At 39.8% G+C, this 13,392-nt stretch overlaps 1 protein-coding gene across 2 annotated transcripts in view; it reads right to left on the bottom strand.

The window, feature by feature from the left end:
- Positions 1-13,392, bottom strand: part of VWA8 (von Willebrand factor A domain containing 8) — a 285,585-nt gene that overhangs the window by 72,976 nt on the left and 199,217 nt on the right. For both annotated transcript variants that reach the window (XM_074961437.1, XM_074961449.1), the window contains exons 30-35: positions 12,641-12,757; positions 11,540-11,604; positions 11,314-11,439; positions 10,455-10,564; positions 8,083-8,237; positions 317-518 (exon numbers count right to left, since the gene is read on the bottom strand). In XM_074961437.1, the coding sequence (XP_074817538.1) occupies positions 317-518; positions 8,083-8,237; positions 10,455-10,564; positions 11,314-11,439; positions 11,540-11,604; positions 12,641-12,757 (775 nt within the window). The remainder of the gene's footprint in view (positions 1-316; positions 519-8,082; positions 8,238-10,454; positions 10,565-11,313; positions 11,440-11,539; positions 11,605-12,640; positions 12,758-13,392) is intronic.

Raw genomic sequence — 13,392 nt, 5'->3', positions numbered from 1 at the left:
GCACAGATGGCCACAGAGTCAAGTTATTGAAGACACAATTAACTCCATCAGGATTAACTCCACTAGGATACCTGTTCTGTGGGTATTCAGATGACTTAATTCCCTAATCTTACAATTTAGGATCTTTAATGTGCGCTAAATTCATTCTAGAATTGGTAAAATTTGTGCAACTCCCATCTTTCTCCCCAAATCCAGTTAGGATTTGAAATGTTTGCTTTCTGATTCTTTGAAGTACTTTATAAACATACAACATGAGTACTCTCCAACAAAGCCTTCATCTACAGTTGATATAGTTGAAATACGATATATCTCTTACCTTTTGGATAAAGTTCTTTCAAAGGGACATCTCCAGGTGCTAAAATTCTGACTATCTGATTAGTAGCTAATAAAGTCACACAATTGATCTGTTTTGCAACTCCAGTTTTCCTGCGCCTCCCATAGTAAAATGGATCAGAAGGAGAAGCATGTCTGCTGCCCAGCGACGAGTCTCTTTTCCAGCTGTACACCTCATTGGGAGACTGAGAGAGAGAGAAGGTAACTTGAGGACTTCAGTGAGCAAAGACTTGTATAAAGCACCCTTTAAACAAATGGTTTTGACAAGCTCCCACTTCAAATCAAACGTAACCATTCTGAACAATTCTCAGTTCATGCCACGACAGGTAGAAGAGTTGGCTGTCTCTGTCTTTGAGGGAGCTTCTACTGACAAGATGCGTGAGCTTCTACTAAAATAAAAACAGCCATATTGGGTCAGACCAAGGCTCTTCTTGCCCAGTACCCTGTCTCTGGCAGTGGCCTGTACCAGATCTTCAGGAAGAGTGTACAGAACAGGGAAATTATGGAGTAATCCACCCCTGTCTTCCACTCCCAGCTTCTGGCAGTCAGAGGTTTAGGGTCATTCCGAGCATGGGGATGCGTCCCTGACCATCTTGGCTAATAGCCATTGATGGACTTATCCTCCATGAACTTATCCGGTTGTTTTATGAACACATTTATACTTTTGGCCACCATAACATCCCAAGGCAATGAGTTCCACAGGTTAGTTGTGCATTGTGTGAAAAACTACTTCCCCTTGTTTGTATTAAACCTGCTGCCTATTAATATAATCAGGTGATCACTGGTTTTTGTATTTTTTGAAGGGGTAAATAACACTTTTCTATTCACTTTTGCCACATCATTCATGATTTTATAAACCTATATCATATCCCCCCTTCATTGTCTCTTTTCTAAGATGAACAGCCCTAATCCTTTTAGTCTCCCCTCGTATGGAAACCGTTCCATACCCTTAATCATCTTTTTTTGCCCTTCTCTAAATCTCTTCCAGTTCCACTATATCCTTTTTGAGATGGGGTGACCAGAACTGGACAAAGTATTAAAGGTGTGGGCATATCATAGATTTATATAATGGCATTATGGTATTTTCTACACCTTTTCTAATAGTTCCTAACATACTGTCAGCCTTTTTGACTGCTGGTAGGCATTGAGCAGAAGCTTTCAGAGAACTATCCAAGGTGATTCCAAGATCTCTTTCTTGGATGGCAACAGCTAATTTAGAACCCATCATTGTATATGTGTAGTTGGCATTAGGTTTTCCAATGTGCATTTCTTTGCACTTAACTTTGAATTTCACCTGCCATTTTCTTCCCCACTCATCCAGTTTTATGAGATCCCTTTGTAACTCCTCAGTCTGTTTCGGACTCAACTATCTTGAATAATTTTGTAGCATCTGCACACTTTGCCATTTCATTGTTAACCCCCTTTTCCAAATCATTAATGAATATATTAAGCAGCACAATTCCCAGTACAGATCCTTGGGGGACTCCACTTGTTCACCTTTCTCCATTGTGAAAACTGACCATTTATTCCTACCCTTTGTTACCCTCTTTGAACCAGTTACTGATCCATGAGAGAACCTTCTTTCTTATCCCATCACTACTTAGTTTCCTTTGGTGAGGGACCTTGTCAATGGCTTCCCGAAAATCCAAGTACACTATATAAACTGGATCACCCTTATCCACATACTTGTTGACTCCTTCAGAGAATTCTAATAGATTGGTGAGGCCTGAATTCTCTTTAGAAAAACCATGTTGACTTTTCCCCAACAAACTGTGTTTATCTATGTATGTTCTTTATAATAGTTTCTTTCAATTCTGCTGGTGTTGAAGTTAGCCTCATCAGCTTGTAGTTGCCAGGATCTCCTGTGGAGCCCTTTTTAAAAAAATCAGCATTATGTTAGCTACCTTGCAGTCATCTGGTACAGAGGCTGATTTCAGTGATAGGATTTGACTTCCAAATTTTAAAGGATGCCGTATTGCCTCTGACGGCCTCCATAATTCTGCAGTTGGTCCTCCTACTTTAAAAAAAAATATTTGGGGTATACATTTAGTCTGAGCCTCTATTATGGTTTTTTAAATAACTACATGTGGCTTGCAAGCATTTTACCCTTGTGACTGCTCTTTTTAATTTCCGTATAACTAACATTCACATTCTTGTGTAGTTCCCCTTATTAAAGTTAAATGTTAAGTGGTGGGTTTTCTTTTTTAACCCCCTCCCCCCCCCCAAAGGATGTTAAATTTAATTACATTAGGTCACTATTGCCAAGCAGTTCAGCTATGGAAAGTTGCTCTTGGGCCCAATCCTGTGCTCCACTAATAATTAAATCAAGAACTTCCTCTCTCCTTGTGGGTTCCAGGACTAGCTGCTCCAAGAAGAGTCATTAATGATGTCTAGAAATGTTATCTCTGCATCACACCCTGTCGGTGACATTCACCCAGTCAGTATAAGGATAGTTGAAATCCCCCATTATTATTGTGTTTTCTGGTTTTGTAGTCTCTCTAACATCCCCTATCATTTCAGAATCACCGTCATCATGCTGGTCATATGGTCAGTAGTATACTCCTATTGCTATACTCTTATGACCCAAGAATGGAATTTCTATCCAGAGATATTCTATGGTACTGTTTGAGTCACTGAAGATTTTCACCCTATCTGACTCTGCTTGTTTTTTTTTAAATATATAGTGCCATTCTCCCACCAGTGCAATCTACTCTGTCATGCCTATATATTTTGTTCCCTGAAATTACTGTGTCCCATTGATTTTCTTCATTCCACCAAGTTTCTGTAGGGCTGTTATAGCAATATCCTCATTTAAGGTCAGGCACTCTAGTCCACCCATCTTAGTATTCAGACTTCTAGCATTTGTATATAAACACTTACACATTTTGTCAATATTTAGCTGCTTGCTTTCATGTGTTATGTTTAAATGGATCTCTTTTACATTTGGCTGTTCCTCACTAAATACTACCTGTACTTTACCAACTTTTGTTCTATCCTCTATGCTAGGATATCGAATTCCCCCTATAATAAATTCCTCCCTCACAGATATCTCCGTCCGAACCATGTCAGCATTCCCCCAACCCTCAGTTTAAAATCTCCTCTGCAACCTTTTTAATTGTACGTGCCAGCAGTCTGCTTCCATTTTGGTTTAGGTGGAGCCCATCCCTTCTGTATAGGCTACTCTTTCACCAAAAGGTACCCCCAGGTTCTAATAACCTAAATTCCTCCTCCCTACACCATCGTCTCATCCACACATTTAGATTCTGCAGTCCTGCCTGTCTGTGGCCCTATGCAGGGAACTGGGAGCATTTCAGAGAATACTACCGTGGAGGTCCTGGACTTTATTCTCTTACCTAGCAGCCTACGTTTGGCCTCCAGGACCTCTCTACTGCCTTTTCCTATGTCACTACCTATAAGGCTATCTTGATGTCTCGTGAGATCTGCTACCTTCACACCTGGCAGGCAATTCACCATACAGTTCTCTAGGTCATCACAAACCTAACTATCTATGTTTCTAATAATCCAATCACCCACCATTATTATCTGTCTCTTCCTAATAACTGGGGTCCCTGTCCCCAGAGGGATATCCTCAGTATAAGAGGATATCATGACATCATCTGGAAGGTGGGTCCCAACTATGAGATCGTTTCCTTCTGCTCCAGCTTGATGCCCTGAGACTTTCACCCTCCTCAACAGCACAGGGGCTGTTGGACAGGAAGTGGGACCACTCTAACTCTACTATGTCCCGAACAGTCTCTTCTATGTTCCTCTCTGTCTCTCTATGCTCCTCCAGTTCAGCCACTGTGGCCTCAAGAGCCTGATCCCTGTCTCTGACGGCTGTGAGTTGCTTGCACTGCACGCCTACATATGCTACCTGCCCACGACAAGCAAGAGGCCAAAAGCACACAAGTCTTGTTTAGGAGAGGTCAGGCTGCTGTGGACATCAGAGTTGACTCTCTAAAGCCTTTTTAATAAAAGCACTTCCATTATTAAAGATAACGCCACAAAAGATTTTTACGCCCTCAGGCCATTCAACTAGGAAGAGAAAAGGTTTCAACAATTTGATCTATAACCAATCTATATAAAGGGGTTTATTTACAAACTGTTTCCCCAACCATGCGATACTGGCAAAAGCCATTAGGTCTGCATTACGTATAAAACTATTTAATGTCTATTTCCCAACATTCAAGAACATAGTTAAAACAAATGTATAATATACACATGGAAAACAAACCTAGTCTAATTATATAGTATTTTAAATATAAATCAGATCAAACTGAAATACTATCCTGTAAAAGTATAGAGGGAGGTTTACCTGCTATTTTCCTAATCTATTTTAGATTTCAGAATACTTGCTAGCTTTTTTCTAATGCCAGCTAATGGTTTCATTCTCTTATTTACCCTGACATATTATATGACCAGAAAAACATTAGACTAATAGTCCTTATAGTCACGTATCCTGTCTCTGATCTTGGCAAGTATGAGTTGCTTCATAAAATGTACTAAAACCCCATGTTGGAAAGCTATTCAGTAATACTGACTAACATTTCTTTCTAATCCAAGGGAGGTAGTGGTTGTCTTATGCAATGAAACATCAGGCCTAGCCAGTGTAACTGTGGCTGATACTGTAATTATTCTTAGAAACGTCTTGTTTCAATTTTAGTAAGCTCTGTACCTTCAAGTGCTATGGCAGTGAGTTCAATGGGTTAACGTTGTTATGTGCTATGTCAAAAAGTATTTCCTTTTATCAATTGTAAATCTGATGACTTTTAATTCCAACAGGTGTCCCCTTGTCCTTTTATTATTAGATAGCAAATAGAATTATCCTAAAAACATTCTTAATACCAAATATACCCCTGTCATGTCCCTCTTGTTCATCTTCACTCTGTGCTACATCCCTAATTGATATACTCTCCCCCCATATGCCTCACCCACAACTATTTCACATTTGGGGACAATATATACCTTCAGGTCAGCAGCACTGCTATGGGTACCCGCATGGCCCCACAGTATAACAACATTTTTATGGCTGACTTAGAACAATGCTTCCTTAGCTCTAGTCCCCTAACACCGCTACTCTAGTTGCGCTACATTGATGACATCTTCATCATCTGGACCCATGGAAAAGAAGCCCTTGAGGAATTCCACCATGATTTCAACAATTTCCATCCCACCATCAACCTCAGCCTAGACCAATCTACACAAGCGGTCCATTTCCTGGACACTACTGTGCTAATAAGCGATGGTCACATAACCACCACCCTATACCGGAAACCTACTGACCGCTGTACTGACCTACATGCCTCCAGCTTCCATCCACGACACCCTACACGATCCATTATCTACAGCCAAGCTCTAAGATACAACCACATTTGCTCCAATCCCTCAGACAGAGACAAACACCTAAAAGATCTCTATCAAGCATTCTTAAAACTACAATACCCACCTGCTGAAGAGAAAAAACAGATTGACAGAGCCAGAAGAGTACCCAGAAGTCACCTACTACAGAACAGGCCCAACAGAAACAGGCCCAAAAGAAAATAACAGAACGCCACTAGCTGTCACCTTCAGCCCCCAACTAAAACCTCTCCAGCGCATCATCAAAGATTTACAACCTATCCTGAAAAATGATCCCTCACTCTCATAGATCTTGGGAGACAGACCAGTCCTCGCTTACAGACAGCCCCCAAACCTGAAGCAAATACTCACCAGCAACCACACACCACACAACAAAAACACTAACCCAGGAACCTATCCTTGCAACAAAACCCGATGCCAGCTCTGCCCGCATATTTATTCAAGTGACACCATCATAGGACCTAATCACATTAGCCATGCCATCAGGTGCTCATTCACCTGCACATCTACCGATGTGATATCTGCCACCATGTGCCAGCAATGCCCCTCTGCCATGTACATTGGCCAAACCGGACAGTCTCTACACAAAAGAATAAATGGACACAAATCTGACATCAGGAATCATAACATTGAAAAACCGGTAGGAGAACACTTCAACCTCTGTGGCCACTCAGTAAAAGATTTAAGGGTGGCAATTTTGCAACAGAAAAGCTTCAAAAACAGACTCCAATGAGAAATTGCTGAGCTTGAATTAATATGCAAACTAGATACCATTAAGTTGGGTTTGAATGGAGACTGGGAGTGGCTGGGTCATTACACATTGTGACGAAGTTCCTCCTCTACCTTGGTGGGTCTTGCGCTTATTGGCGGATTTGCTCACCTTGGAGCTTCACTGCAGCCCTCAGTTTGGCCGTTTTCATGAACCCACAGTCCAGGTCAACTCCTCGTGTGTCTGACCAGGAGTTGGGAGGTTTGGGGGGAACCCTGGCCCGCCCTATACTCCGGGTTCCAGCCCAGGGCCCTATGGAATGCAGCTGTTTAGAGTGCCTCCTGGAACAGCTGTGCAACAGCTACAACTCCCTGGGCTACTTCCCCATGGCCTACTCCCAACACCTTCTTTATCCTCACCATAGGACCTTCCTCCTGGTGTCTGATAATGCTTGTACACCTCAGTCCTCCAACAGCCTGCGTTCTCACTCTCAGCTCCTAGCGCCTCTTGCTCCAAGCTCCTTACATGCGCACCACAAACTGAAGTGAGCTCCTTTTTAAACCCAGATGCCCTGATTAGCCTGCCTTAATTGATTCTAGCATCTTCTTGATTGGCTGCAGGTGTTCTAATTAGCCTGTCTGTCTTAATTGTCTCCAGAAGGTTCCTGATTGTTCTGGAACCTTCCCTGTTCCCTTACCCAGGGGAAAGGGACCTACTTAACCTGGGGCTAATATACCTGCCTTCTATTACTCTCCTGTAGCCATCTGGCCCGACCCTGTCACAACATATTGAATCTATTGCCTTAAGTTAAGTTACCTTCTTGTCAACTGTCTAAATGGGCCATTTTGATTATCACAACAAAAGTTTTTTTTCTCCTGCTGATAATAGCTTATCTTAACTAATTAGCCTCACAGTTTGTATGGTAACTTCCAACTTATCTGTATGTGTATATATCTTACTATATGTTCCATTCTATGCATCCGATGAAGTGAGCTGTAGCTCACGAAAGCTTATGCTCTAATAAATTTGTTAGTCTCTAAGGTGCCACAAGTACTCCTGTTCTTTTTGCGGATACAGACTAAAACAGCTGCTACTCTGAAACCTCTCATATTCCTCTAATCATTTTCATTTCCCTTTCTGGATTTTTTCTATTTCTGCTATAAGATTTCTGAAACAGGGTGACCAACACCAAATATGGTATTCATGATCAGGCACACCATCAATTCAGCCAATGGCATGATAGTATTTTTCTGTAGTATTCTCTAGACTTCTTTTTTTTTAAATACAGCTTGGCATCTCATTTACTGTCTTGTTTGCTGTTGCGTACTGAGTAGATGTTCTCAGAGAATTGTCCATAATTATGTCATTTTCTTGAGTAGTTACATTTAATTTAAAACTTTTCCATGTGTATGAGGAGTAAGACTGTTCTTCCATGAGTAGTGCATGAAACTTATCTCCATTGAATTCATCTGCCTTGTGTCACCCAATTTCCTATCACTGTCAAGTGCTTCAGAAATCTCTCTACACTTGACTATGCTAACAAACATTGCATATTCTGCAAATTTTATTACCTCATTATTCACTACCTCTTGCAAATAATTAGGTTATTAACTATTTAGATGACCTGGTTATGAAATAAATGTAATGATCATTATTTTACAATTTAATAATACTGGTTTTACCATAAGTTCTGGGAAGCCAACAACAATAGTGGCATAATTATGCACATCCAAGAGAATCCTGTTGGGAGAGCTGATCTTCTGTCCCACAGCTATGCTTAGGTTCTCTGAAGATAGTTGGTCACTTGAAACTGTGTGCGGCACACACAAATCAGATGCTAAAGTGGGGAATCAAATGATAAGCATTAAATCCAGATAAGCAAGAGGAACCAATTATCTTTATAAGCACTGAGCGCTAATTACTACTATTCTTATCATAATTCAACACAAATAAAATGAAGAAAAGAAGTAAAGATCTGTTTATGCTATATTGTACTACATACAAAAAATGACGTTAAATTAACATTATTTAGGTTGCAAAGTTGAGCACTCAAAAGTTAGGAAAGCCTTAATTCTGCCAATTTCCTAGATTTTTATGGATTTTTTTAAAGGAAAAAGCATAATCAAATTCTACTATATACAACAGGAACAACCCCCCCACCCAATCGTGAATCATCAGCATGGTTTCAACCGGGAACATTTCGCACTGCAGCAGAGATGGATGCTACTAGGACTACAGGAATCACCGTGTTAGCTGGCAGCAACAGCAGGCTTTTTTGATGTGGGGGATGGGTTGCCGGTTGCAGGTGGTGGGTCTGGGGACTGGTCAGGGGGATGCCCAGCCTAATGAAGATCTCTCTTGCCCCTGGGAAAACTCTGGCACCCCGTATTTACCCATCTGCTGCTCTTCTCGGTACTTCTTCCAATTCTATTGTAACTTTTTTGAGATGTGGCAACCAGAACGGCACACAAGTATTCAAGATGTGGGCATACAATGGTTTTATACAGTGGCATTATGTTATTTTCTGTCTTATTATCTATCCCTTTCCTAATGGTTCCTAACATTCCGTTAGGTTTTTGACTGCTGCTGCAGAGTGAGCAGATGTTTTCAGAGAACTATCCATAATGACTCCAAGATCTCTTTCTTGAGTAGTCACAGACAACTTAGACCCCATCATTTTACATGCACAGTTGGGATTATGTTTTCCAATTACTTTGCATTTATCCACATTGAGTTTCATCTGCTATTTTGTTGCCCAGTCATCCAGTTTTGTGAGAACCCTTTGTAATTCTTCCCAGTCAGCTCTGGACTTAGCTATCTTGAGTAATTCTGTATCCTCTGCAAACTTTGCCACCTCACTATTCACCCCCCTTTCCAGACCATTTATGAATATATTGAACAGCACTGGACACAGTTCAGATCCATGGGGGACCTCACTATTTACCTCTCTCTCCACTGACCTCATTTTCTTTGTTTCCTATTTTTTAACCAGTTACTAATCCATTAGAGGACCTTCCCTTTTATCCCAGGACTCCTTACTTTGTTTAACAGCCTTTGGTGAAGGACCTTGTGAAAGGCTTTTTGAACATCCAAGTACACTAAATCCCACTGGATCATCCTTGTTCACATAATTGTTGACTCTCCTCCCTATTAAAAAATTCTAATGGATTAGTGAGGCACGATTTCTTTTTGCAACAGCCGTACTGACTCTTCCCCAACATATTGTGTTCATCTCTGTGTCTGATAATTCTGTCCTTTAATATAGTTTCAACCAATTTGCCTGGTAGTGAAGTTAGGTTTACCAATCTGTAATTGCCAGAATCTCCTCTGGAGCCTTTTTTAATAATTGGCATTACATTAGCTATCCACCAATCATCTGGTACAGAGGTTGATTTAAGCAATAGGTTACATACCAGAGTTAGTAGTTCTGCAATTTCATATTTGAGTTCCTTTAGAACTCTTGGGTGAATAACATCTGGTCCTTATGCCTTATTACTGTTTAATTTATCAGTTTGTTCCAAACCTGCCTCTACAGACAGTGTTCAATAATTGTGGTATGCTGGCAACATTTTTCTGAGGAATACTAGTGAGAGAAGGAAAACGGCATGTTTTAACTCAATATCTCAGTCAAATCTAAATGGAATTTCATGGGATATAGAAAAGGAACTTCAGAAGCCTAAAGGATTCTTCCTCCTGAATATCAAAGTCTGCTACAAACAATGGAGGTGTGAGATCTCCTCAAATGAAAGGTTGCAAGAATCACTTATAATGGAAAGTGATAGACAGTCTAAATAAAGGGGCTGTTACCAGCGCCCCCTATAATAGATGTTTGTGTGTGTGTGTATAGTTCTCAAAATTTCTGAGGCATTTTATTCAAACAATTCCAAGCCCATGTACAGAACTTTGCCATCTTTTTTGAAACAATGGTATGAACACCACACTACAGGAAAAGAATCAGACACAAAATTACTCAAACATCTAAAGTACCAGAATGTTGTTTGTACAAACACAGAGCTGATAAAAAAACAGAATGACACAGGTTTACACTGAGTACCTGTTGTTAAACCAAAACCCTTGTCAACTGGGTCTTCATTCAATGCATGCAGCTGGCAAACTCCACTTTCTTCAGATACCGTATGCGCTGGCTTGGTTAAAAGAAATTTCCTGTAAACAATGCTGACTTATTAAAAAATGGTGTAACAAGAATATTTATTTATTAAATAGTAAAAATACTTTATACTTATATAACAAGGATCTCAACATGTTTTACTTAAATTAAGCCTCACAACACATCTATGAGGTAGGTAAGCATTTATTCTCTCTAGTTTACAGGTCGAGAAAGTAAACCACAGAGAGACAGATTTGCTTACGGTAACTATTTTTACACTTTTATTTACTGTGAGGTTAAACAGAAACAGGAAAATGGAGTACTGTTTGTTCCATTACACTATGAATCAAAGTAACTGGGAGAGTAGACTAATGAGCTAGATTTTCAGTTAGGCACACTAATATTTGCAAGGACCTAATTTATACAGGCTGTGTAAAATGTGGTATGAACGTGGACATAGCCAAATTTGGTCTAGATTTTCAGTGGTGCGATTTTACATAGGCTCATCTTGCACACTCACCACTCTGGATTCACAAGTGCAATTTGGGCATGGGGAAATCTGCACCTCTAAGAAATCTGACTGTAGGCACCTAACCAAAGACATGAATGAAATCAGTAAATTTGTGTGTACACATCAGGCATTTGTGCAGGTAGGTTAGATGCACACAAATATTGATGTGCAGCTGCAAATATTGCCAAATATCTCCATTTGTTCTATATTTGTATAGCTCTTAGCACAGGGGATCCTGATACATGACTTGGGCTCCTAGACACTACCAAACAAATAATGAATTGGTTAACTTACTGATTTGTTTTGCTTTCCACCAAGAGCCAACGGTCTTCAGCCACTAGGAAAATGGATTTGAGATTGATAGGTAGTGAGATGGTATGAGTTCGACCCTCCAGTACATCCAGCACAATAAGGTGGTTTCTGTGAAATGTAAACCAAGAAAACAATTATGAAGCAGAGAATGTACGCGACAAATCTATTTTTTTAAATAAAAGCAATGTAATTTATAGTTAACTCTCACCCTTCTTCTTTGTAGAACACCAGCCAGTTTTTATGTGAAAACTCTCTGCACATTTTGTGACTGATCTAAAAAAATGCATTACACATCAATTACAATTTGCCAGGTCAGTCCCCAGTAGTTTACCCTGACTCCTTACATTTATAGTTATGCTTTTTACTGTTTAGAAAGGTCAGAAACTAAAATATTTGGCCAAGATGATCAAAAAAATGTGCCTAAAGTTAGGTTTCTAAACCCACATTTAGGCACATAAATAGGTGGCCTGATTTTCAAGAGAGCTGAGAATCAAGCAGCAACCACGGAAATCATACCAAATTTGCTAGTTTTTCTTTAACTAAGTAATTCACTATGATAACTGCATCTCAAAGCACCTTTCCACCTACTCCAAATTCATAAAACTGCATCAGAGTAAAATGAATTACAGCTCACTCTGCTCTGGGCTCAACAGAACCACAACAGCTTGTAACAAAATGTTTTGTAACTCTTAGCAAAATATCTGAAAAGGTTTTATTGTAAAAATTACATATCCCTAGACAGCATCCTGAGGAGGTTGTGAAGGCGAGGACTATAACAGGGTTTAAAAGAGAACTAGATAAATTCATGGAGGTTAAGTCCATTAATGGCTATTATCCAGGATGGGTAAGGAATGGTGTCCCTAGCCTCTGCTTGTCAGAGAGTGGAGATGGATGGCAGGAGAGAGATCACTTGATCATTACCTGTTAGGTTCACTCCCTCTGGGGCACCTGGCATTGGCCACTGTCGGTAGACAGGATACTGGACTGGATGGACGTTTGGTCTGACCCAGTATGGCCATTCTTATGTTCTTATATTCTTATCCCTTATTTATTGCCCTTCTATTCTGTAACGATGATATATTCTGCTGGTACAAAACTGGGAATTCAATATATATATATATAATTCTCAGTTTTGTACCAGCAGAATATATATAAATATATATAAATATATATAAATATGTAAATATATAACAGTACACAATCTGTTTGTTCCATAAAAGATAGAAAGGAAGCTATCCTGCTATCATGTCGGTAATACTGAGCTCTGATACGTTTGCTATAGTCTAGCCAGGAAGTTCCTGTTCCTCACCGGCTCCTCCTTGTTGCCCCACCAGGATGCTCTCTTTGGAACTTCTTGGGTATCTGGTGAGAGTAAAAGTCTATGCATGGCACCAGTTTTCATATCCAGCAACAAGACAACATTACTCTGTAAACAGAAAAGAGAGCATTACGCCCAGTCTTCTTAAAGCTCACAGCAACAGGTCTACATGAAGTGTCTCTGTTCTTTGCAATTGAAGCCAACTAATATCACAAGGAAATTTAATTTCGAAAGTATGAATTGGATTTTACTTTACTAGAAAATTGCAGACTAGATCCTCTGGTCTAGTAAATCTGATCTCAGTGCAGAACTGGTGAAGTAAGGCAAAGGTACAACTTAACTGACAATGGTTGGTCCAGATGAATGGTCCTATTTAAAGTTCTATAATGTTTTATTCATGCTGAAAAAATCGAATTTGTTTGTTTACAGGGAATTATGTAAGTCTAATGTTAATTTACAGTGGCCTACCATGATTTATGCAGTTAAGGCTTAAATCACCTGCAGCAGCCATTTGCAGTCAACTACACAGAAAAGTCTTACCAGCTTTGCTTCTTCTATCTTACTAAAAGATTTGCTGCAACTCTTGTGTGTTTCCTTAACATTATGCTACAATAACAGAACCCCTGGGCCCCCCCAAATATTTAAAGTATATGGAAGTTGAAAAACTACTATATGGAAAGGTTAAGCTAAAATTTGATCTTATTGCATGATCCCTGTAGCATCACTTTAAATATTTCTTTTTA

The sequence above is a fragment of the Natator depressus genome, chromosome 1 (genome assembly GCF_965152275.1).
Source record: "Natator depressus isolate rNatDep1 chromosome 1, rNatDep2.hap1, whole genome shotgun sequence".
Lineage (NCBI taxonomy): Eukaryota > Metazoa > Chordata > Testudines > Cheloniidae > Natator > Natator depressus.
The sequence above is the reverse complement of the archived record's forward strand: the minus strand, read 5'-3'. Positions and strand labels throughout refer to the sequence as shown.